Source organism: Microtus oregoni, unplaced genomic scaffold (genome assembly GCF_018167655.1).
Source record: "Microtus oregoni isolate MIOR12 unplaced genomic scaffold, Mior012 000005F_ref0000423, whole genome shotgun sequence".
Taxonomy (NCBI): domain Eukaryota; kingdom Metazoa; phylum Chordata; class Mammalia; order Rodentia; family Cricetidae; genus Microtus; species Microtus oregoni.
In genome coordinates this window covers 12,271,033-12,296,333 of record NW_024543064.1, presented here as the reverse complement: position 1 = coordinate 12,296,333, position 25,301 = coordinate 12,271,033, and the positions used below count along the sequence as shown (strand labels likewise).

General features: G+C 54.8%; 1 protein-coding gene across 4 annotated transcripts; it reads left to right on the top strand.

Moving 5' to 3' along the window:
* Positions 1–3,807: 3,807 nt before the first annotated feature.
* Positions 3,808–23,950, top strand: Atp13a2 (ATPase cation transporting 13A2). Of its 4 annotated transcripts, none has more exons than XM_041652158.1 (29): positions 3,808–4,008; positions 9,169–9,263; positions 9,373–9,555; positions 10,584–10,642; positions 10,734–10,848; positions 11,092–11,171; positions 12,088–12,165; positions 12,314–12,383; positions 13,069–13,203; positions 13,291–13,357; positions 13,445–13,576; positions 16,476–16,631; positions 17,683–17,793; positions 17,874–17,920; positions 18,000–18,188; positions 18,801–19,007; positions 19,412–19,507; positions 19,593–19,752; positions 19,845–19,965; positions 20,085–20,209; positions 20,669–20,829; positions 20,944–21,060; positions 21,143–21,222; positions 21,768–21,920; positions 22,002–22,098; positions 22,701–22,924; positions 23,011–23,162; positions 23,393–23,488; positions 23,576–23,950. In XM_041652158.1, the coding sequence occupies exons 1-29, from the start codon at positions 3,999–4,001 to the stop codon at positions 23,623–23,625; spliced, it is 3,366 nt and encodes a 1,121-aa protein (XP_041508092.1). In that variant the 5' UTR covers positions 3,808–3,998; the 3' UTR covers positions 23,626–23,950. The 4 variants fall into 4 exon arrangements, with proteins under 4 accessions (XP_041508092.1, XP_041508090.1, XP_041508093.1 ...); XM_041652156.1 differs by having other exon boundaries at positions 23,319–23,488; XM_041652159.1 differs by lacking the exon at positions 18,801–19,007 and having other exon boundaries at positions 23,319–23,488.
* Positions 23,951–25,301: the final 1,351 nt, after the last annotated feature.

Genomic DNA, 25,301 nt, shown 5'->3' with positions numbered 1-25,301 from the left:
GATATTTTGAGATGAGTCTGGCTGTGTAGCTCAGGATGGCCATGAACGCACAATCCTCTAGCTTCGTATTTCTAAGAGTTGAGATTGTGCCCAGCCACAAGGACTTTCTTGTTTGTTGTTGGCTTTTTGAGACAGGGTTTCTCTGGGCAGCAGCTCTGACTGTCCTGGAACTTGCTTTGTAGACCAGGCTGGCCTCGAACACACAGATATCCTCCTGCCTCCAGAGTGCTGGGACTAAAAGCATGCACAGTCACCACCACCACCATCTCCCAGCAAGACTTTTAATTAAACTTAAGTCCCAAGCAGTATTTTGTCGTGTGTGTGTGTGTGTGTGTGTGTATAAAATTTACAAAGCAATACTATGGAAAGCTTCAAGTTTCCTTGGGACCCACCTAGCTCTTCTCAGCTTATCTTTGGACAGTTGTTGACCAACTGTGCCTCTGTTTTGCTATCTGTAAAATGGGATGGGTGGTATTCAGAATGCGACTGGGGTCTAAGAATAAGCAACAGGCATCTTGCTTTCCAGTAACACAAACACACCATACTCAGTGTAGCTGACTGGTCTGAACCATATATGGAACCCTGTAAGCTCTGCCAAGGCGCTTTAAACCCTTGCAGCCATATTTCTCATGGGATTGCTCACCTTAGAGCTTTTTGTCTCTGAGTTACTTTTTTTTTTCTTTTTGCGATACAGACTTCAAACTCACGACAGCTGAGAATAACCTTGAACTCCTGAGCCTCTTGCCTACCTCAGGTGGCAGGTGTGTTCTACCACACCTGGTTTCTGCTGTGCTAAAGATCAAACTATCTGCTTACGTGTGCTAAACAAGCACTGTACCAACCAAGCTGCACCCCCAGCCTAGTTTTTTTTGCAACAGGATCTTACTATGTAGCCCAGGCTGGACTCAATTCTCCCACTTCAGCCTCCTGAGTGCTAGAATTACCGGGCTTGAGGCACCTGAGCTCGGCTTCAAATTTCTGTCTTTGTTTGCAAAGCTAAGAATGTCCTCCTCCCTCCCCTTTCATTGACTGTTGAGGGTCCCAGGGACTCCTCTGTTCATCTCACTTCAGGGATGTCACTAGTTGAGAAAACACCCCTTTGTGGCAAAAAAAAAAAAAAAATCGAAACTAAAGAAATGGAGAAGTGAGGCTGTGCTCTGGGGTAAACTGGTCAGTGTCACTGGTTTCTCAGACTTCTGCAATGTGAACCAGGCATGGGACATCCCCCATGAGGGCCCCTGAAGAACAGTGGCCCCGGATGGAAGCTGTTGAATCAGGCCTGGCCCATGTGACTGGAAACTTAGCTGTGCTTATCTGGGAAGAGAGCCTTGCCCACAGGCCACCAGAGAGGCCGCACAGTGAGAGCCACTTCCCAACAAGGTGACTGGCGGGTGAGCAGGGACTGCCACATCCTCTGTGGTTTAGAGAAGTGCATTCCCTGGCACCTACCCTAGCAAGGAGAAGGCTAAGCTGCCACCAGCTTGACTTTTTTCCAGACAATTTGGGATGGAGCTGGGTAGTGTCAAGTGACTTCTCATGGTGTGTGACAGACAACCGGCAAAGGCCCGTCTGTCCCCACAGCCCCTAAACCTCCAAAGCTTCTAACCCAACTTGAGGATCTCATGAATGTACCTTGGCTCTCAGGAGAGTCTCAGAGAGGGAAAACGACTTTTATCCCAGCCTTTGGAAAAACGGGGCAGACAGATCTCTAGCAGTCCAAGGGCAATCAAGACTACATAGCTAGCTCTTGTCTCCATAAATAAGAAATGTTCACACAGCTAGACAGCAGCTGATGCACCAGGTCTTTCTCTGGCCCCAGGCCAGCCACTTTTATCACATGGCCACTCTCTGCAAGGGCATCTGGGCCAGCCAGGTCCAAACCTATACCACCACCCAGGCTACCCAGGCATCCAGATTCCCTGGAAATGTTACCTGCTGGGCATCAGGGGGCTGGGGTGAGGGACACACAGGCTCTGCATGATCACACAGCTGGTCCCTACTGGCAGTGTCATCTGCTAATAAAGTCTCACCTGACCTAGTAATGCCAGTCCCATGTCCCACATGGCCAGTAGGAATGCCCCCCAACCTGCTCCACCAGCAGCCTGCCCCCAGCTCAGTAAATGACGCCACTGTCCCCCAGCTGTTGAAGCCATACCTCTGGGCATGTCTGAGTCTCACCTTTCCACACCCACATATCTGGCCAACAAGTCCCGCCCACACAGCCAGTGTTCACTGTCATAGCTCCCTGCTGTCCCCACAAAAGCCCCTCCCACATCATAGCTTTGTACTCTTCTAGCATGTTCTGCAGTCACTTGTTTTGCTTGGCTGCCCTCGTGTTGATTTCTAGAAGTCCTCGGTGGACAGGGCCTGTTCCAGCTCCTAGAGCTCTCCTTGGCTTTCCATGAGTTCACAGGGACAAGTGGCTGATGCTGCAGCCCCAGGACTATTCTGGCCCCAACTTTCCCTGGCTTATCCCAGGCCTCTGACACACAACCTCTACCTCTGTGACTCCTGTTCAGAGGTCATTGACCCCAGGACCAGGGGACACTTTAGCTGTGTCTGTCACTCTGGAACAGTGTAAATGCTGTAGACAAGTCTCTCATCTGTCCCACCTGTGCAGGGATGCATGCAGGTCATACTTCCGGGCTCTTGGGCTGGGCCCTACGATCTCTTTGGCTTTCCAAAGGCCTGCTGTGCATCATCACTGCCAGCCTGTGTGTGGCACCTGTGTGGCCATACCTGATCACGGGAGTCTAAGTGTATCTGTCCTGTTCTGTCCTGTCCTGTCATTTCTCCCGGAGGATCAGGCTCTGTCTGAAGGGCTTCAGATGAGTGTTCTTATACACTACTAACAAGCAAGTATTGCTGCTACTGGTCATTTTACAGGTCAGAAGAAGCGGTCCAAGCCTAGTGATTTGGCTCAGGGGGCAAAGACACTTGCTTTTCTTCACATGGGTACTGTAGCACAAACATGACCCCCCCCCCAAATGCATACACAAGATGCACATTAATAAATGTGATGTTTTTAAGAAAAGAAAAAGAGACCCAGGGAGGTTAACTGATAAATCCGCTGTCACACAGCCTAGACGAGAAGGAGGCAAGCTTGACTCTTCATGAGTAAGGCTTAATTAACTATTATGGTGTGCACCTGGGGCTGTGTGTTTGCGGATGACTTCCCCTCAGTCTAGTCTCTTTCTGCTTGTCCGTTTTCCATTCATCTGCTTTGTCTCCGGTCTGTTCCACCTGTGTCTCCCAGCATGCCCCTCTGCCTGCCCACCTGCCTGTCTGTCTTTTTATCTATTCTGTTTCCCAGAATATTGGTTTTCTGTTTATCTGTTCTGTCTGGGTACCGTCCCACCTGTATCTCCCAGCTTCCCACGCTGCCTGCCTGCCTATCTGTAAGTCTGTCTCTCCACCTGACTGTTTTACTGTATGGTTGTTCTATCTAGGGGCTCTGCCTCTGTTGTCTGCCTGCCTGCGAGTCTCCCAGCCTGTCTTATTTCTCTCTATTTGTTATATCTAGGGGCTGTCGGTCCCACCTGTGTCTCCCAGCGCCTCCTTCCCCATCCACCGTTTGCCTGCGTGTCTACATGCCTATCTCTCAGCCTGTCCGTTTCTGTCCATCTGTTGTTGTCTAAAGACTGCGTCCTCTACCTTTCCCACTTCTCTCCGCCCCCTCATCCCCGCTCCCCATCCCCCTACACCCGCCTCCACCCACGCTGTTCCCAACATCCGGACCTCAGGCGAGCCAGACTGGGAACTACAAGTCCCGGCAGCCTGCGCGGCTGTGGCGGACGTGGGCGCCGTAGGGGGGCGGGGCTTGACGGCCGCAGGCTGACTGCGGTACAGTTCGAGCCTTCGTCGCGTCGTGCAGGTGCTGCCCAGCTCGGCCCTTCTGCAACCCGCCGCAGCGGGCGCCCCCGACAGTGCCCCGGGGCCTCGCACGCCGAGCCCAGGCCGCGGGCCGTAGCGGCCGGCGATGAGCGCGAGGAACCGAAATGAGCGCAGGTGAGCGGCTGCCCGGCCCTCCATTCGGGTCTCGTCCCCAGGCCCCCAGAGAGCCAGATTGAGGATGCCGCTGCGCACACCCTGGGCCAGAGGGTCTTTAGGACCGGGGGGCTACCCTCCCCACCCCCTTTGAATGCATTCGACCCCGAGTGACAGGTCCAGGTGAGGGACGCGATATGCACCGCCCTTGGGCCTCTGAGCAGTCACTCTTGTGTGCTGCATGAACAGCGTTAGGGAAGCAAGCTTTCTGCAGGGCCTGGATGGGAGACCTAAGGCACAGAGGCGTTCCTGACCCCCCAACCTCAGGTTCCCAGAGAAAGCTTGTCAGTGGCCAGGTCCAAGGACCACACCCTGCATGGTCCCCATGCCAGGCTGAGTGAGAAGGCTGGAACCAAAATCCCACCTGACGCAGTTAAGGCTTCCAGACCCCTGCTACCCGCTAGGTGCTAGCTATCGTGCCCAGCCCCCAGTCTCTGTCTTTCCCAGCACTGGCCCAGTGCACAGCCCCCCATCCTACAGGGAGGGAGGGAGAAGAATGGGGGGGGGGTGGCGAGCGGGCAGCTTGTGATAAGAACGCCTGCCCATCATGCACCAGTGTCTGCATCTGAGCAAAGTCTCTCTAGATTCCAGACGCTAGCCAAAGACCTCCCAGGTGCACACCCTCCCAGCCTGATGGAGGCTAGGAGCTCCTAGCCATGGGGGAGCCACCAGAAGTAGATGCTGGTGCCCTGGGTCACTGGCAGATTCGCAGCAGGAAGCTGAGTCTTCCGCAGGAAATAAGAGGTTCCCAGATGGCTTTGACTCTGGCCCCTCTGCCCTACAGTGCGGGTGTGACTTTGTATATGCTGTCTGTCGGTCTCTCTTGGGCTGCCTAAACTTGGGCTTTGTGGTTTGGTGCTGGGTATCAAGCCCAGGCTTGTGCTCTACTCTTGAACTAAATTGCAATCTTTGGGTCTTATTTTATTTTTTTATCCTTCAGAGATTTATTTTTAAAAATTTTAATAGTGTGGGGGAGGAGTGGTTACAGAAGGTTGTGAGCAGACTATACTCTTAACTGCTGAGCCACCTCTCCAGCCCCTTTTTTGAGATTGGGGTCTCACGTAGCCCAGACTGGCCTTAGAGGTGAAACATAGTCAAGGGTGACCTTGAACTCCTTGATCCTCCTGCCTCCACCTGTCTCTTCAGTGCTGGGATTACAATCATGGGCTACTAAATGTAGCTCTTGTTTTAAATATTTTATAAATTTTCTATTATCCTGTGTATATGTGCACCCACATGTGCTACAGTCCTTGTGTCCGGCTAGGGGACTTTTCCGCCATGGATTCCAGGCTGTCAGGCTGCCTTTACCTGCTGAACCTTCGCCACCCCTGCCCCTCCCCCATTTTTAATGAGACTCCCAATCTATGCTTTTCCTGCCGCAGCTGGCAGTGAGGGTGAATTAAAGGCCCAGTTGGTCACAGCCAGTCATTCCTGCGTCCTCACTTGAGGCCATGTGATTCTAAGCCTGAATCTCAACAGCTCTGTTCCTCGGTTTCCCCATCTTTGAGGGGAGCATTTCAACAGTCCCTGCCCCAGAGGGCTGAGGTGAACTGCTACGTTGCCACTGCTGCCAGGAGGCCCTCGGGCTGCCTTGGCTGATGAGGCAGCCGCAGAAGGACAGTTTAGAGAACACAGAGCCTGCGCAAGCCAGCTCGAGGCTGCCTGACTGGTGAGCTCTGGGACACCTTACAGGTGAGCTGTGCCTGAGCCTGGCCAAGTGCTTTGAAGCTGTCCTGTGTTCCTGCCAGACAGTGCACTGGGCGTGGCCCTTTCGGGCACTCTGGGGCTTTTCCTCAGATGTGACTTCCTCCTTCGGCAAGTTGCTTTCCCTCCTTTCCGAGCATCCTTGTGAAATGGTGTGTGTGTGTGTGTGTGTGTGTGTGTGTGTGTGTGTGTGTGTGTGAGAGAGAGAGAGAGAGAGAGAGAGAGACTAGAAAGGAACCTTCCAGATTAGATTCTGGGGACCAATGGTAAGGGCTCTCTCTAAGGAAGAGGCTGGTGTGGGGGAGGGCGCTAGGGGGAGGGCGCTAGGAGACTAACCCACCTCCCTGCTCTGTAGTGCGTGGGCGGAGTCCATCCATCCATTCATTCTCTCAGTCTCTTTGAGTGCTGGCCGCAGCAGTGTCTGCGTAGTCCAGAAACCAGTGAGGGAGGGTGATCGTGGGGACGGAGGAAGACTGGCCCATTTCTTCTCCTGACAAGCCCTTGGCAAGAGGGCATGTGGGAGGCCCTGCACTTCCATTTGTGAACCGCATCAAAGGCCGGCCATCCCTCAGCACTCGGTGGGTGGATTCAGGTCAGATGATCCACTCAGTGTTGGCTCTGTGACTTCTTTATCAGTCTGAGCCCCGTGCAGCTGGTGCCCCAAGGGCCTCAAGTCGCAGGAAGGAGCTGACATTCCCGGGCCAGGTTTCTGGCTTGGTGATGGGGGTCAGAGGAGACCACACCCTGGTGGGAAGCTTCCTGCCTACACCAGCCTCCTCCTGGTCTCCTCGCTCTCCCTCTGTGGCCAGCTGCACAGTACGTCGCTGCTCATGCTATCACTTAGAGACTGGAAATGGAAGCCCAGAGAGGCTGGGGCACCTGCTTTGTGAGTCACAGCTTGGCAGGGTGCAGTTGATAATAGAGACAGTAAATATGGCTTTTGGGCAGCGTGCCTCCATACACCTGTTTCCCGGCCGTCGCATAGAGATGAAAGTTGTGCCTGTTTGATGGTGTGTGTGGGAATAAGCAGGTGATTGTATCCTTGATAGGCCCTGTAGCCACTGTGGCCGAGGACCTGAAAGCCTCCTGCTGACCCTCCTGTCCTGAGTTCAGGTCCCCTCTGTGAGAGCCAGGCTGCTCCTTGGGGCCAAGGGACAGAAATGATGTTCTTCTTGGCTGGCTCCACCCTTATGCCAGGGTCTGTCTGTCCATCCCAGAGGTCAGTCCCTTGCTGGAGCACACCGCATCATCATCCATTGGTTTTCTGTGGAAGGTGGGAGAGGGCCCACTGGCGAGCCTCTGGTGTAGCTGTTTTCTGGGTCCTCGGTTTAAAGAGGACTTAGGTGGCACGGCACACATTGGTTCCTGGCTGTTGCTTGTTGGTGTGAAAGCCCAGGACTCAGGCCTCCTGACCCAACCGGCCTTTGTGCCCTGTTCCCATTCCTACGGTCCTGAGTGGGTATCCATCCAGGAGGATCAAGACCAGCTCTGGGGGCTGGAGAGATGGCTCAGCGGTTAAGAGCATTGCCTGCTCTTCCAAAGGTCCTGAGTTCAATTCCCAGCAACCACATGGTGGCTCACAACCATCTGTAATGAGATCTTGTGCCCTCTTCTGGCCTTCGGCATACACACAGATAGACTATTGTATACATAATAAATAAATATTTAAAAAAAAAAAAAGACCAGCTCTGGCACATGGGAAATGAACTCTTCCTTCAGCCCTGGTTGCCTTACCAAGATCTGTCTTTGTATGAGACCAATACATCCATTGTTTAATTATAAAAACAATTCCACTCTGAAGCCAGCCTGCCTGGGCATGCCTCCTGGCGCTCCCAGGTTCTTGCTGTGTGATCTTGGATGAGTTACTTCACCTCTCCCTTTCCTTTAAAATGGAGAAAGGAGGCCGGGAAGATGGCTCAGTAGGTAAATGCTTGCTCTGTAGGCTTGAGGCTCAGAGTTTGGATTCCCACACCACCGTAAAAGCTGGACACAGTGGCACACAACTGGAGGTGCCCTCTGGCCAGCCGGCCTAGACTAATTGAAGAGCTCTAAGTTCATCTCAGGGAGAGACCCTGTCTCAGATGAAGTCAGAGGAAGAATAATGGAGTAAGATTCCCAGTGTCAACTTCTCGAGTGTGTGTGTGTGTGTGTGCGTGTGCGCGTGCGCGCGTGTTTGTGCATGAGAGCGAGAAACAGTACAGCTGAGCATGTATGTGCACACACAACACACCTACACACAAATAATGAAAAATAGAATGGAGCTACACCTGCCAGAATTATTATATGATAGCCATGGGAAAATGGCTGGGAGCAGAGGCCCACACGTGATTAGCCACCAAGCCTCAAGCACAGGACACCTGCCGCCTGCCTCTGAACCACAAACCCAGCCTGATGGGTCAGAATTTTTTGTATTGTTTGGTTTGGTTTGGTTTGGTTTGGTTTGGGTTTTTTCGAGACAGGATTTCTCTATGTAGTATTGGAGTTTGCCCTGGAACTCATTCTGTAAACCTGCCTGCCTGGCCTTGAACTACTCACAGAGATCCTTCTGCCTCTGCCTGGGATTAAAGGCGTGTGCCACCTCCGCCCAGCCAGGTCAGGATTCTTTAAAGGTCTGGGAGAAACTGCAGAAGCCTCAGCCTACAGGGACCAAGCTGCCAAGAGACTGTGGACACTGTAGCTATAGCTGTTGGGAAAGGAAAAGGTCGACTGGTTTGGGTAGAAACATCTAGAAAGACTAGAAAGAAAGACTCCTGCCTTGCTGGGACCACAGCCTCGTAGGTAGGGAGTTAGACGGGAAGGAGGCTTCACCCCAGCAGCCTGGTGCCAGTCCCTATGTCTGACACAATCAGTGTGGACTTGATTCTATAGGGGCTCTGGACTCTAGGCCTGAGCTGGGCACAGGAATGAATGAGAACCCAGTCCCTACCCACAGGTGGCAGTGCGGAAGGGAATGTGGGTGAAATGTCATGCCCGACCGAGCAGCAGCAGGATACAGGCGTGTGGGGTAACTATGTGCCTCTCTCCAGCTCTGACTGGACACACGAGGGAGCGAGACACTCTTAAGAACCAACGGGCCAGCCAGGCGGTGGTGGCACATGCCTTTAATCCCAGCACTCAGGAGGCAGAGGCAGGTGGATCTCTGTGAGTTCGAGGCCAAACCTGGTCTACAAGAGCTAGTTCCAGGACAGGCTCCAAAGCTACAGAGAAACCCTGTCTCAAAAAAACAAAAACAATGCACCAGTCGGTTTACAGTGTATAGAGGTACAGAGTGACCGGAAGGAAGGAAGTCCTGGGGGTGTGGCCTGGTGCTGGAGTGGCTCACCTAGCCCTGAGAGGGCCAGGTTCCATTGCCAGCACTGAAAACCAGGAAAAGCAAAGAGTCCTCACTTCTGTTACTTTTCTCCTTCCTGTCCACAGACAGCAGCCCGCTCGTGGGCAGCACGCCCCCCAGCTATGGGACCCTGATGACAGGGACATCAATCGATCCCCTCAGCTCCTCAGTTTCATCCGTGGTAGGTAGCAGTGGTGGAGGAGGGGTACTCCAGTCTCCCACCGGTGTCCTGGCTTCTGTTCTACCCCCTCCTGCCCCCTGCTTCATCGGCTCTGTCGCCCCATCCACAGAGGCTCAGCGGCTACTGTGGCAGTCCATGGAGGGCCATCGGCTATCACGCCGCCATCTGGATGCTGGCCGGGATCCCTTGGCTGGTATTCCGCTGGAAGCCCTTGTGGGGCGTGCGCCTGCGCCTGAGGCCGTGCAGCCTGGCCCACGCAGAAACACTCGTTATAGAAATAAGAGACAAAGAGGTGAGCGGGACCAAGAAAGGGTAGCGCAATGCTGGGGTGCCTGGGGGCGGGGGGGGGGGGGAGCAAGCCTTCATCTTCCTGTTTGCACCTCTGCACCCCATGTGGGCAGTGGACAGAGGCAACCCTGGTGTGGTTCACTGGGTTCCCTTATGATCCTGTAGCTTTTTTTTTTCCCCTTTAGAAAATAACTTTGATAGTTTCCATAATCAACCCCACAAAAACAAGACCTTACCTAGAGCTGGAGAAGGCTCTAAATGGGAGCTTTAGTCAGGGTTTCTCCTGCTGTGAAAATCACCGTGACCCAAAAGCAAGGAGGACAAGGTTTATCTCCCTTCCTCTTCACATCACAGTTCACTATCAAAGAAAGCCAGGTCAGAGACTCAGGGAAGGAACCTGGAGCCCAAGCCCTGGAGGAACCCCGCTTGCTGGCTTGCTCAGCTCAGTCTGTTCTCTAGTACCATCAGGGACCACAGGCATAGGGAGGTCCTTCCCCCATTGGGCTGGGCCCTCTCATGCAGTCACCAAGCCAGTCTCATGGGGGCATTTTTCCCAGCGGAGGTGCCCCCACCTCAAATGACTCTAGCTCACGTCAACTCGACAGAAGACTAACTGGAATAGTGAATAAGGGCAATTCCTGTTTAAGCACTAGGACCTGAGTTCAAATCTCTAGCCCTCGTGTAAAAAGCTGGGTATGGGGGCCCAAGTGATTTTTACCTTCATGTCAGGGGTGAGGGAGCAAAGACAGCAAGATCTCTGGGGCTTGCTGACCTCCAGGGTCCAGGAGTGACCCTGTCTCAAGGAAGTGAGACAGAAAGCAGCAGGGCAAGGTACCTGATAGCCTACTCTGGTGTCTGTGAGCACACAGGTGCACTGCCACGCACGTGTATCTACGCCGCGCTCGGATGCAGAAAGACCATTGGATGTGATGTGCTGTCTCTCTAAATGGAGAGCCCTGTGTCTTTGGCCTTCTGCCCTGAAAGGGTCGGGGTGGGCTTTCTCGAGGCTGAAGTCACATCTCTGTGTTCCAGGGTAGCTCCAGGCAGCTCTTCACAGTCCAGGTGCAGACCGAGGCTCTTGGCGAGGGCAGGTGAGAATGCAGGGGTCCCACCCATCCCTTCCTGGGGAGGGGAGGTTTGGGCAACCCTTGGAGTCGCAGAGTAACTCCCAACCCTCCCCAGCCTGGAGCTGCCCCGACAGGCCCAGGCAGAAGATGGCCGAAGTCAGACAGCTGTGGGAGTGGTACCCGAGGACACATGGGAGGACACCACCCAGCTCCACGGGCAGAAAGAGGCAGTAAGTGGCCAGCTGGGCTTGACCTGGCCTTGCCCTTCTCTGGGCATCTGGGTCACACTGTGTGGGAGGACTGGGCTCAGGGTTCTCTGTATCCCTCTGGCTCTCTGTGGTCCCAAAGTTCTGGGATGCTATCAGACTCCCAAGTTTTCTCTCCCGTGATGCTGTCCCTGTACCCTCCCCACCTGCCTGTGGCTGCTCCTTGATGCTGGGCCACCTCCCACTGGCCTCTCCTCTCCCACTCAGAAACAGGTACTGCGCTATTACCTTCTCCAAGGCCAACGTTACGTCTGGATAGAGACCCAGCAAGCCTTCTGCCAAGTCAGGTAGAGGTCCCAGGGCATGATAGGGCTGGTCTATCCCAGGCTACTCTTGTCTGCCCTGAAACCTTGGGCGGTTCACTAAGCCCATCTCAGCTGGGAGCTGCTTCCTGTAAATGGGGGAGGGGGTGAGGGTACGTGTCATCTCATAGGGTCATTTTGGAGGGTCCACACCCCAGGCTCTGACTCCCATGGTGTGCTGAGGTTGAACCCTTAGAAGCGAGTTCCAGATAAGGGTGAGGAAGGCACTGATCTAGAAGGTGACCCCGGACATCCCTGGGGAAGTGACAGTGGAGGGTACCAGACCTTGTTACCACCAGGAATGCCAGGGATACCCTTGAGCAGTGTGGAGCACACACTTCAGGGGTGACAGACACGACCCTTCAGCTCCCAGCTAGGAAGGGTGTGAACTGCTCCTGGGGAGGTGGAGTCAGCCACACTTGGGTCTTTTTGCCCCGTACATCCTGTGCTCACACAGCCAGGACAATCCTTGGGTAAACTCAGGTGTTTGCAGGGGAAAACAGGCTCGACCAGCCTCTTTTGTAAGGTAGTGACAGGAACAGAACTCACTGGCATGTTCAGCATTACCGTCTCAGCCACCCACAGCCCGAAGAGGTGGCTGTGTCTACTGTCCCTGCTTTGCAGATGAGGAAACAGCACAGAAAGATTAAGTGACTTGCCTGAGGGTATCCTTGATGTCAATAATAGTTTTGTCACTGACCATAGAATGCCCATCCCCATTGCTAGTCTTCCTCAGGGAAGTGGTTTGTGGCCCAGTCATAGGATTTCAAGCTCTCCTCAGGGTTTAGGGTGACTGACAGGCCCTGACAGCCCTGGAGCCCCAACTTCTCAGCCTACAGAGGACAAGGTCCAGAGCGCAGGCCCTGTCACCCACACAGTGTCCCCTCCCCACCCTCACCAGCCTACTGGATCATGGCCGCACCTGTGATGACATTCACCATTCCCGCTCCGGCCTCAGCCTCCAGGACCAAGCCGTGAGGTGTGTGCTGCCCTCGCCCTGGGGCCCCACCTGTTCCCCTTTCCCACACTGCTGTCATCCAGTTGGACCTTCTCGGGACCTTGGCTTCCTTTGTGGAAAGTGGGGTCGTCGACACCCTGAGACAACTCGGTGGCTTCTCTTCTTACAGAAAGACTATTTACGGCCCCAATGTGATCGGTATTCCCGTCAAGTCCTACCTGCAGCTGCTGGTGGATGAGGTAAGGGGCCTGGGGTCCAGTTTATCCTTATCTGAGAAGGGGTCCGTGACAGGCAGTCCCAGACTCTAGTCTGCTCAGCCTGAGAGTTGAGGCTGGGGAGGGTCGATGCAGAGTGAGGCCTGCAGAGGGCTATAGCCGAGCCACAGAGTCGAGCACAGACTCAGGCCAGGAGGCCAGCGTTAGAGCTGGTCCTGCCCCAGGGCCCAGTTCCAGTCTGTCGTCTTGCTTTTTGTCAGCCCTGTGAATAAGGATAAAGACTATACAGTATGTCCTCCCAGAAGGAACCCCGGCCTCAGGACAGGACAGGGCACAGACATGGTCACACATAGCCGAAAGGACCACCTCTACTTGGAAGTCATGTCCTAACCTTCTACAAGCTGCAGCCTGATGCTCATGCGCTGTGTGGCTTTAGGCCACTGACTTAACCCTCAGTGTCTGTCCCTGCTTCCGGTGGTGGCTCCACCTTGTGGATTGTCCTCGCCTTTATGTGGCACTTAGAAAGCCTAGCAGGGATCTGACATGTCTGGGGACAAATGCCCTGTGCTCCTCGCTGCAGCTTGGGGAATGTCATAGGAACTGGGAGTGGGGCTCAGCAGGGGACTGGCTTGGCACTGCTTGGGGCAGCCACCCAGAGCTATCTGTGGGCTTCCCAGGGATGCAGTGTTTGTGTCTCTCTGCCCTCCAGGCACTGAACCCCTACTACGGATTCCAAGCCTTCAGCATCGCGCTTTGGTTGGCCGACCACTACTACTGGTATGCCCTCTGCATCTTCCTCATCTCGGCCATCTCCATCTGCCTGGCTCTGTACAAAACCAGAAAGGTGAGAGTGAGCGGCCCGGCAGGACCGAGCAGGGTAAACCCAAGGGGCTGCCATGCACTTGACTCTTCCCATCCCTCTGTCCTACAGCAAAGTGTGACTCTGAGGGACATGGTCAGGCTGTCTGTGCGGGTGCAGGTGTGCCGGCCTGGAGGAGGTGAGGAGCAGCCAGGAGGGAGGCTGGGCCTAGGAGGCAGCAGGGAGGCTGGGCAGCTGACCCTTACTGAACCCCGTCTCCCCACAGAGGAGGAATGGGTGGACTCCAGCGAGCTGGTGCCCGGAGACTGCCTGGTGCTGCCCCAGGAAGGTGGCGTGATGCCATGCGATGCCGCTCTGGTGGCGGGCGAGTGTGTGGTCAACGAGAGCTCCTTGACTGGTGAGTCCAGCTTCCCCAGGCCCAGAGCCCTTCCCTTCCATCCAGCCCTCTGTCTCACCAGCCTTAGAAGTAACAGTCCTGGCTTCAGCACTTGCTAACCATATGCCTTTAAACACTCAGGGCCTCAGTTTCCCTACCTGACAAACGTGGTTGTCAGTCACTTTGGGATAGGGTGTGGGTAAACTCTGTGTCAGCATCTGCTAGATGGTTGAGACTCTAAACCCTGCAGGAGAGTGTGGCACATGAGCCAGGGTCCCTGCTTGTGTCCCGTGTCCCTTCCACACACTCACACCACCACCACAGTATCTTCAGCTGTGTACACGGGCTCGTGATCCTGTTTACTTGTTTGTTTTTTTTTTTATATTTTTCGAGACAGGGTTTCTCTGTAGCTTTGGAGCCTGTCCTGGAACTAGCTCTTGTAGACCAGGCTGGCCTCGAACTCACAGAGATCCACCTGTCTCTGCCTCCTGAGTGCTGGGACTAAAGGCGTGCGCCGCCACCACCCGGTGATCCTGTTCAGTTCTGTTCCATGTGTCCTGGGTGATTGTTCACATGTGTGTAGCCCTCCGCACACTGCCTAGGAAGGATGGTGACTGATCTGCCCTGAGATGCCAACCAGTGCAGATGGCACTGCCAAGAGCAGCCTTACCTGTGCTTCTCTCAGTATCTATGAGATTCATGCAAGAGCCTGTCACAGGGGTTCACACTGTGATCCCAGCACTCAAGAGGTTGAGGCAGGAGGATGACTAGGTCCAGACCAGCCTGAGTTAAAAGTATGAGAGTGGATGGTTGTTTCCGAGAAAAGCTCTGGCCTAAGGTTGCCTGTCGTTCCTGTTTTTGTTGATGGTATATGGTGCCAACTGTTGAGTCCAGGACCTTACTTTGCCCTGTATCTTAATCTTAGTTACTTTTGGTTTTGTTTCATTCTATTTTTTTGTTGTTGTTGTTTTGTTTTGGCTTAGTTTTTGCTTTTTGAGATGGGGTTTCTTTGTGTGGCATTGGCTGCCCTAGTACTCTCTCTGTAGACCAGGCTGGCCTTGAACTTAGAGATCTACCTGCCTCTGCCTCCCAAGTGTTGGGATTTAGGGCATCTGCTCCTTCACCTTACTCTTTTAGCTATGTCTCTGGCATTGTGACAAAACACCATGACCAAGCCAATAGAACCTTGCTGAAGGAAGAAGTGTGCAATTGAGCGTATGGTTCCAGAGGGTTGGAGTCTATCAGAGGCTATGGAATGGAACAAAGGCATGGCGGCAAGAACATGAGTGCTTTTTGTTTTGTTTTTGCAAAGATTTATTTATTATGTGTACAGTGTTCTGCCTGCATGCTTGCACACCAGAAGAGGGCACCAGATCTCATCACAGATTGGGGGGGGGGGGGAGAACTAGAACAGTACACTGGCAATGGCTGGAGGCTTTTGAAGCCTGGAAGCCTACCTTTAGTGACTCGCCTCCTCCAACAAGGCCACACCCCGAGCTAATGGAGGCCATTCTCATTCAAAACACCACCACAGGTTCCGCTATAGTCTACCCCTGAGCTACACTCCCTCTACTTTATTATACTTAGTTTTCAAGTCAGAGCGTCACCAACTTGCCCAGGCTGGCTTTGAATTCACTCTATAGTCCCAGCAGGCTTAAAACTTGTAATCCTCTGAAAAGCTAGTGTTACAGCACTACACCCCTAGGTCCAGCTTTGGGCTTCATCTGTATAATAAACTAATGAAAGCAAACACAGTTGTAATCCCAGCACTCGGCGTACAGAAGCAGGGTCACCCCAAGTTAGAGTCCAGCCAGAGCTACACAGTGAGACTCCATCTCAAAACAATGACAACAACTACAAAATCCTCAACAAACTAACAAAAAAGCAAAAGGTGCCATGCCTTTAATTCCAGCACTGGGGAGGCAGAGGCAGGCAGATCTCTGTGAGTTTGAGCCCAGCCTGGTCTACAGAGAGAGTTCTAGGACAGCTCGGGCTACACAGAGAAACCCTGTCTCAAAATAAAACAAAGAGCAGAAGGACTAGGCACGGTGGCACAGACCAGTGACCCCAGCACTTGGGAAGTTGAAGTAGGGGAGATCAGGAGTTTAAAGTCATTGACTACATAGTAAGTTTGAGACTAGCCTGGGCTACATGAGAACATGTATTTTTAAAAAAGTCTGGCCCTCCATGGACTATCCCACACCTGCCTCATCTTAGGGACACAGTGAGCTTGGGCTGCTCTTGAGTTCCCCTAGAAATATGCCTGCTGTAGATACCGATGATCCTATCCTCACAGGAGCTCAACAATGGAGTCTCCTTTGCCAGGCAGCCTGCCCAGAGCTTTGTAGAGGTGACAGACACCCCCATGCAAATATCCTTAACAATTATATGTGAACTGGTTGTGACGGTGCTTACCTTTAATGCCAGCGCTCAGGAAGCAGAGGCAGGTAGATCTCTCTGAGTTCGAGGCCAGCCTGGTCTATGTGCGGAGACCTTGTCTCAAATCAAAACAACACAAAAAGTAAGATGTAACCAGCTGTGGTGGCTCACCCAGTAATTCCCAGGACTCATAAAGTTTGAGGCCAGCCTCATTATAATAGCAAGATCTCTCTAAAATCCACAAAAATATGTGGTAAACTAACTCCACACAGTCTTCCCAAACCCTGTCCCCCAACATGCATACATGCTGGCACTGGCTGGCCCAGCTCTCCAAAGCAGGCTCCCGATAACTGACTGTCTTCCCTCGGGATCGCCTCATGCCTCACAGTCCCAAGTCCTCCTGTCTGGCCTGCTTCCCTCTTGTTCCCCACCCAGTTACAGAGTTAAGTGTGGCTTCTGAGGAGTTGCAGGCAGCTCTTCCCGCTGTCGGCTTCAGTGGGAGGGAGGGCCCCTAATGGACCTCACACCATGTCCCCCCCAGGGGAAAGCATCCCAGTGCTGAAGACAGCCCTGCCAGAGGGGCCCAAGCCCTACTGCCCAGAGACCCATCGGCGGCACACACTCTTCTGTGGGACCCTCATTCTGCAGGCCCGGGCCTACCTGGGACCCCGTGTCCTAGCAGTGGTGACCCGGACAGGTACCTATCTGGAGGTGGGGAGGAGTGCTAAGCCCAGCACACAGAGGAGCAGTGACACAGGACAGGACAGGACCTGGAGCCCTGGGCCCCACCACCACCTCTGCCACTGTGATTCTGACTAGCCCACCCAGTCTGGCCTTTTGTCCCATCTTTGTCTTTAATTCTTAATTTTACATGTGTGGGTGTTTTGCTTTATGTTTGTCTGTACATATGCATGCCTGGTGCCTGCAGAGGGCATTGGAGCCCCTGGAACTGAAGTTACAGATGGTTGTGAGCTGCCATGTGGGTGCTAGAAAATGAACTTGGGTCCTTTGGAAGATCAGCAAGTGCTCTTAACCACTGAGCCATCTCTCCAGCCCTCAGTCCTTAACAGAAGTTGGGGCAGACTAATAAGCAAGCTTTGCAGTGTCTGTAGGAGACAGCAGGGGTCCTCCTGTGGGAGGGGAAGGGACTTGGTCCTCTCAGCACTGCTGGAATGAAACCACCCCCTTGAGAGGCTGTCCACTAATGCCACTTTTAAAATCCCTATGGGGCCCCAGTGGCCTGATGGCTCGCCTTTAATCCCAGCACTGGAATGGCAGAAGCAGGTGGATCTCTGTGAGTTTGAGGCCAACCTGGTCTGCTGAGCAATTTCCAGGCCAGCAGGGGCTAAATGGTGAAACCCTGCCTAAAATAAACTCCTGTGGAGGCTGTGCACTTAAAATCCTGGCCAGTGGGGAGGTGGAGGCTGAAGAATCACAAATTGGGGTCTAGCCTGGGCAATTTAGTGAGACCCTCAGTCAGAATAAAAGTAAAAAGAGGGCTGCAGGAAAATAAAAAGGTACACAGAGCACTGGCCTCGTGGGTGAGGCTTCAGTTCCCAGAACCACAGGAAGAAGATAATAATTAAAAAAACTATGGGGGCTGGGCAAGCCTTGTGAGTTGTCATCTGTGACCCCGATCCAGATGATGGCTGGCCCTGTGACTGTCATCACCCAGGATGCTGGTGGTGTGTGAGGGGTGGGAGGAGCTTGCCCTGACCCCTCTCCCTCCCTTGACTTCCTGCCCCCAGGGTTCTGCACAGCCAAAGGGGGCCTGGTGAGCTCCATCCTCCACCCAAGGCCCATCAGCTTCAAGTTCTACAAACACAGCATGAAGTTTGTGGCCGCGCTCTCTGTGCTGGGTGAGTGGGCTGCATACCTCACTCTGCTGACAGCCTCAGCCTAGGACTGGAATCCCGCTTACCCCTTGCTGTCTCCCCAGCTCTGCTTGGCACGGTCTACAGCATCTTCATACTCTACCGCAACCGGGTAAGCCAGGGGCCGGGTGGAGCTGTCCGCATGCAGGGCCCAGCCAGCCGGGCTCTGTGTTCACAGTGCCTCCTGCCAGGTGCCCGTGAACGAGATCGTGATCCGCGCTCTGGACTTGGTGACGGTGGTGGTACCACCTGCCCTGCCAGCCGCCATGACCGTGTGCACACTCTATGCCCAGAGTCGGCTGCGCACACAGGGCATCTTCTGCATTCACCCGCTGCGCATCAACTTGGGGGGCAAGCTGCGGCTTGTGTGCTTTGACAAGGTGGGGGCCTGGCTGGCAAGATCTGGGGAACTGGGCACTCCAGCAGACAGCCTGCTGAACCTAAACCTGATTCACACATGGGAGCATTTAGGGACCTCCCTCCACAACCATCTCATGCTTGACAGATCAAATGCCTGAAATCATATTTTTTAATTGTTTAAGAACCATTTTGGCCCTGCTGTGCTGTGCAAGTACACAGCCCTGGAGGTCAGTAGGGACCAGCACAGAGGCACTGTTGTGTGTGTTGTGTCCTCAGCAAGTGAGTCCACCGGCAGCACACGGTGCACAGTGGGTATCAGGGGAGCCCAGAGCCACCATGATGGGGCATGACCAGTTTCTCCCTCTGAGCACTCCCATGGCGAGGGAGGGCAGATAGGATGGGAGGAACAAGCGCATGGACACTGAGCAGTGGTGATCACAGGAAAGGACCAGGGGGCAGCGGGTGTTGACCCACCAGGGCCATGACCTGAGGGGAGGGACAATGGTCAGACTCCATAGGGGTATAGAGCAGGGACACAGGGTCTGGTTCCTATGGGACTTGCCCAGCTGGGGTGTGGGGACCAGCTCAGCAAGTGCTGACTCACCCGAGCACTCGGCACTGTCCCCCTGCAGACAGGCACCCTCACGGAGGATGGCTTGGACGTAATGGGGGTGGTGCCCCTAAAGGGACAGATGTTGCTACCACTGGTCCCAGAGCCCCGCCACCTGCCCCTGGGGCCCCTTCTCCGAGCACTGGCCACCTGCCATGCCCTCAGCCAGCTACGTGACACCCCAGTGGGCGACCCTATGGATCTCAAGATGGTGGAGTCTACAGGCTGGGTGAGGAGGCCAAGCAGGCTAGGCCCCTGCCGCAGGATAGTGGGGCCTGAGGAATGCTATCTCGAACTCCCTAGTGGTCTCTGTCACACCTGCGTCACTATCGGGCCTGGGAGAACCTTGTGTGCTTGCTATGTCCTGGCACCCCACTGCGTCCACCTTTTCTTGCTCACTATTGCCCTAGCATAAACTTGAAACCTGCTTCACGGAGATTTTACTAACTCCCAAGATCTCCCAGCAGCGCACCAGTGGGACAACCAGAGTGTAGAGTGGAGCCTGCACAGCTCCAAAGGCCATGTTAACTTTTCCCCCTCCAGTCATGAAGTACACCCTCAGTCTAGTCCTACTGTGTCCCGCCCCTCGACAAGGCCCTGGTTCCCAACCTCCTCTGTTTGCTCCCTAACCAGGTCCTGGAGGAGGGTCCAGCTGCAGGCTCAGCACCTGGGACCCAGGTCTTGGCAGTAATGAGACCCCCACCCGGGGGACCCCAGCAACAGGGAACGGTAAGCTGCAGGGTGAGGTGAGTGAGGCTTGGGACCTCAGGAGTGAGCCCTACAGCCAGCCCCTCAGCTCTTCCCCCACCCACAGGAAGAGCCCCTGGAGCCCATCAGCGTCCTCTGCCGCTTCCCCTTCTCGTCTGCCCTGCAGCGTATGGACGTGGTAGTGGCCTGGCCAGGGGCCACCCAGCCTGAGGCCTATGTCAAAGGCTCCCCAGAGCTTGTGGCCAGCCTCTGCAGCCCTGAGACAGGTGAAAGGGGGCAGGCCCAGCGTCCACTGTGGGGGTGGGTTCCAGCCTCTGATGGCCCCCCTGTGCCCTGATAACATTCCCTATCCCCACAGTACCCAGTGACTTTACCCAGGTGCTGCAGAGCTACACAGCTGCTGGCTACCGAGTTGTGGCCCTGGCTGGCAAGCCACTGCCCATTGCACCCAGCCTTGAGGCCGCTCAGCAGCTGACAAGGTGAATCCATCCCTGGGCTGTGTGGAGGGAGGTGCTAAGCCCAGACAAGTGCCCCATCCAGACACTGGGAGGGGGCATTGATTCCTGCCTGACCTCTGACCCAGAGCCTAACCCTGTAGGGACACTGTGGAGCAGGAGCTGAGCCTCCTGGGGCTGCTGGTCATGCGGAACCTGCTGAAGCCACAGACGACCCCAGTTATACAGACTCTGAGGAAGACAGGCATCCGTACCATTATGGTGACAGGTATTATGGCCTAGGGGACCTGTCCTGGGCAAAAAAAAAAGTTTCCCAGCATCCCCTGCTGCAGCATCTTTTCATAGTATCCATCACATGTCATTGTCACCCATGTTTGACAGATGAGGACAAATGAGTTCCTAAAAGCCAGGTGGGGTGTCAACCTGGGTTATAGCCCAGCCTGTCACCTGTTGGATCACCAGGAGGTCACCACTCTGGGTGTCAGGCTAGAAGGCTGTGACAACCTCACAAAGCAAGTAGGATTCCCATTGGAGTAACAGGGTCTTGGCTGACGGTCTGTCTGTCTCACACACCCCAGTCATGCAGTAGCTCCTCTGACACTGAAGGAACAAGTCTGGGGACGTGGCCAGATTGACCAGCCCAGCCATAGTCGACAGGTCCACCCGTAAGGATCAGGATGACAAGGCCCCTGGACAGTTTGACTCTGACCGTGCCTCATACTCCTAGGGGACAACCTGCAGACAGCAGTCACAGTGGCCCGAGGCTGTGGCATGGTGGGCACCCAGGAGCACCTGGTTATCATCCATGCCACCCACCCTGAGCAGGGCCAGCCTGCCTCCCTTGAGTTCCTGCCACCAGAGTTCTCTGCAGTCATGAACGGGGCTAAGGTGAGGCAGACTACCAACCCTGGCTGCACCATACCCAACGAGCCCATTCCATGTCACCTGACTGGGCCCAGCTTTCTGAGGAAGGAAAGCCTTACTGAGTTTCCTGATCCCTAGGACCCCGGCCAGGCCACAGGCTATCCCGTGGAGCTGGAACCCCAATCTCGTCACTTGGCCCTCAGTGGGCCCACTTTTGCTGTTCTTCAGAAGCACTTCCCCAAGCTGCTGCCCAAGGTAGAACTGCTCAGGGAGGGGCTTTGTGCTGCCCGCCTCTGCATGCCAGGCTATTCTTCAGTCCTTCCCTCTCGTACCCCAGGTCCTGGTGCAGGCCACTGTCTTTGCACGCATGGCCCCGGAGCAGAAGACAGAGCTTGTGTGTGAGCTGCAGAAGCTTCAGTGAGTACCATGTGGTGGTGTACCAAAGGGCCAGTGGGTGTGAGCGCGTCCATCTGTCTGTCCTGGTCCCCTCCTCGGGCATTAGCAACCCTTCACCTTCCAGAAGCATCCAGGAGCCAGGCATGCTGGCATTGGCTGTAATCCCAGCACTTGGAAAGCAGAGGCAGGAGGATTGCTACTAGTTCAAGGCCAGTGTGGAATATGTAGGGAGACTGTCTCAAGCAAGTAAAAACACCAGGGCTGATGTAGTTTAGTGAGTTCCAGGCCAGCCAGGGTACCCCGCAAGGCCCTGTCTCAATAATAAACAAGTAAATAGTAAATAGCACCTAGGTTGGGCTAGAAGTGTGGTAGAGTGCCCACCTGGCATTTAAGAGACCCTGGGGTCTATCCCAAGCATGGTAAAAAAACAGAGGTACCCAAGCAGGCTCCTCTGCCATGCCAAAAATAATTATGTCTGTTTACCAAACACCAGTTGGTTACTAGGCTGGACTCCCCGGGGTGTGGAGTAGTTCCACCGGCTCGATCTGCTCACCTCTTTCTGTCAGGTACTGTGTGGGCATGTGCGGAGACGGAGCCAATGACTGTGGGGCCCTGAAGGCAGCTGACGTGGGCATCTCATTATCCCAAGCAGAGGCTTCAGTGGTCTCTCCCTTCACCTCCAGCATGGCCAGTATCGAGTGTGTGCCCACTGTCATCAGGTAAGGCAGGCAGGGCTGTGGATGAAGGTGAGGTGGGGCCTGCCAGCAGCCTGAGCCTCCATGTCTGTCTTTGCCTCCTAGGGAGGGCCGCTGTTCTCTGGACACTTCGTTCAGCGTCTTCAAGTACATGGCCCTGTACAGCCTGACCCAGTTCATCTCAGTCCTGATTCTCTACACAGTGAGCAAGCGTCAGCAGAGCCCCAGACCCCAGGCCTGCACTCCACCCGTGTCAGGGAGAAGTCAGGGCGGTGTGGCTGTCTTTGCCTGCCATGGCTTAGGCAGTGTAGCTCATACAGTTGAAAACCCCTAGACGTGGGTCCCTGAAAGTGGAACCACTGGTGTATGCTAGTAGCTGTCTCTAAGCCCTGAAGCTCCCAGTCTGCAGGGGAGAATAAGGCAGAACCCAGGCAGGAGTGACACAGAGCCAAAGCCCGCCCCTCCCCTGCTCACAACATGCCCTGTATGCCCCCCACTGACTACAGAGGCACAATGGGCCAGATCCAGGTCACCTCAGTTTCTCTGGAGCAGAGACAGTGTGACCCCACAGGGCAGCCCCTCTGCTCCACCAGGCTGGGGTTTTGCTGTATGTAAAAATTCCACAGAACTTTAGACCCCAATGTCTAAAGGGGGCAGGACAGCTGCTTGTGTATCAGACTGGGCAGTAGATCGTTGGGAGCATCTTGGCCTGAGGTCCACCAGTGTCAGCTAAGGATGCTAGGCAAGAAGGATGGGACACCCTGGGGCTCGTCCTCAGCGTCTCTGCCCTCTTGCCTGCCACAGGTCAACACCAACCTGGGAGACCTACAGTTCTTGGCCATCGACCTTGTCATCACCACCACGATTGCTGTGCTCATGAGCCGCACAGGCCCTGCCCTGACGTTAGTGCGAGCACGGCCACCGGGGGCGCTGCTGAGCGTGCCTGTCCTTGGCAGTTTGCTGTTGCAGGTGGCCTTGGTGGCTGGCATCCAGCTGGGGGGCTACTTTTTGGTCATAACCCAGCCTTGGTAAGGAGCAGAATCCCTTGCAGCAGCGCGGCCCCTGCCTCTGACACCCCTCCCGCTTAACTTAACCCCACCACCCTGGTCCCTAGGTTCGTGCCTCTGAACAGAACGGTGCCCGCACCCGAAAACCTGCCCAACTACGAGAACACAGTGGTCTTCTCTTTATCTAGCTTCCAGTACCTCATCCTGGCTGCAGCCGTGTCAAAGGGGGCACCCTTCCGCCAGCCGCTCTACACCAACGGTGCTGCCGCGTGGTGGGGTGGGGCGTTGGGTTGAGGGGTGGCAGCTGGAATGCAGAAGGGACCCTGAGTAGAGTGTGCATTGGTGTGTGATTGTGTGTGTGTGTGCATGCGTCCCAGGGCGCAGCGCCATTGCTGACAGACTCCCCCACCCCCAGTGCCCTTCCTGGTGGCCCTGGCGCTCTTGGGCTCTGTCCTGGTGGGCCTCATCCTGGTCCCCGGCCTCCTGCAGGGGCCACTAGGACTGAGGAACATTGCGGACAGCTCTTTCAAGTTGCTGCTGCTGGGCCTGGTCGCCTTCAACTTTGTGGGAGCCTTCATGCTGGAGGTAGGGCCCACACGGGTGGATGCTAGAGAGGGATGTGGAGGACCCAGGTCCAGCTGTCTCTCTACACCATTCCCTTGCCCTCTGCAGAGCGTGCTGGACCAGTGCCTCCCGGCCTGCCTGCAGTGGTTCCGGCCTAAACAGGCCTCCAAGAAGCAGTTCAAGCGGCTAGAACGGGAACTTGCTGAACAGCCCTGGCCCACACTGCCCATCAGCTCTGTGAGGTAGTGAAGGCCTGGAGGGCATGCTGGACACTGGATCCCCCTGCCCCTGAGCTGAAACTGGACCCATTATCACCTCCCACAGCTCCCGAGTTGGCTGTTGTCACATTCCTGCCCAGACACTGCCTGGGGAAGTGTTCATTGTTGCCCCCACTTTAGACCATGCTGTGTAGAGATAGCAGTCACCAACTCCAGCTAGAGGCTGCTGTCAGTGTAGCAAATAAAGTGATTTTCCTGCCTTGGCTACACTGGTCTTCTATCTGGGCACTGTGGTATGTCCCACTGTCCAAGTCCCATGCTCATTGTTCTGGTCACACTGGACACCTGAGTGTCCATCTCATCTGACAGTCGGCCTCCCGGGATAGGTGGGATACGTGATGCATACAGACAGCTTAGCCTCTTATTCGTGCCATCTTGTACCCCACAATTGCAGAGTCAACCCCATTTTATAGATGGTGATAGATAAACTGAGGCTTGAGGTCACAGTAGTGGTCACAACTGGGCCTGACTTCAAGTTCACTATTTCTCACCCTCTTACCTCTGCAGAAGAGAGGTGCCACAGGCTTGCCTCAAGTTGGGGCCTATCTTCTCTGCCTGCCACTCCCACATCCTCGGATGTGTTTGTGATCTGGTTCCTCAGATAAAGCCAGGCTCTAAGCCCAGGTCTCCCAGCCAGAACCACAAGCCCTATCCCCTGGGAAGGGCGGATGCATCTGACTTCACCCCACCAGTGGGCTGCTGGCCAGGCTGCTCCGCTCTAGAAATGCAAGTTGGCTTGACTCATGGGCAGGAAGACAGGAAAGAAGGGCTGGTTCCTCTTCCTAAGCCTCCTCCAGCCTTGTTACTAGGAACCTGGTGCCATCCTCAGGCCGCACACAGCTCATGGAGTGTTGGGTCAGGCAGCAGTGAAAAGGTCAGGCATACACTGGCACCTGGATGTGGCTGGACAGAGGGCTGTGACGGTGGACAGAGCCAGTGTCTTGGTGTTCTTTGGCTGTGAAGAGACACCGTGACCATGGCAAATCGGGGCTGGCTTACAGGTTCAGAGATGTAGTCCATTATGGCCGGAAGCAGGCAGGCAGACATGGTGCTGGAGAAGGAGCTGAGAGGTCGGTATCTGGATGGCAAGCAACAGGAAGAGCACCTCTGGGCCTGGTTTGAGCTTCGGAAACCTCAAAGCCCATGCTCAGTGACTCCAACAAGGTCACACCTCCTTATACTGCCACTCCCTTTGGGCCTATGGGGACCATTTTCATTTGAACCACTGCAGTCAGGATGGCAAGGCTGGATAGTTTACTGACGCTCCATGGATCTACTGGGCAGGCAAATGCCAGGCCTAAGGGCCAAGCAGAGGAAGGGTGAAGCCAGCCTCACCCGCATCCTCAGGGCCAGGGGAAGAGAGGAAAAGCCACAGATCCTGGCCAGAACTTTGGAGTAGCTTGTCTGTGGGGCCTCTGTTTCCCCTTTTGTCAAGTATAGCGGCAGCATTTCTGCCAGAGGGGTTCCCTTCCTACCCAAATGGGATTAAGCTTGACAGTAAGGGACAGCTGGCCAACCACAGGGTTCACCGGTTTGTGGGTGACAAAAGTCCCTGC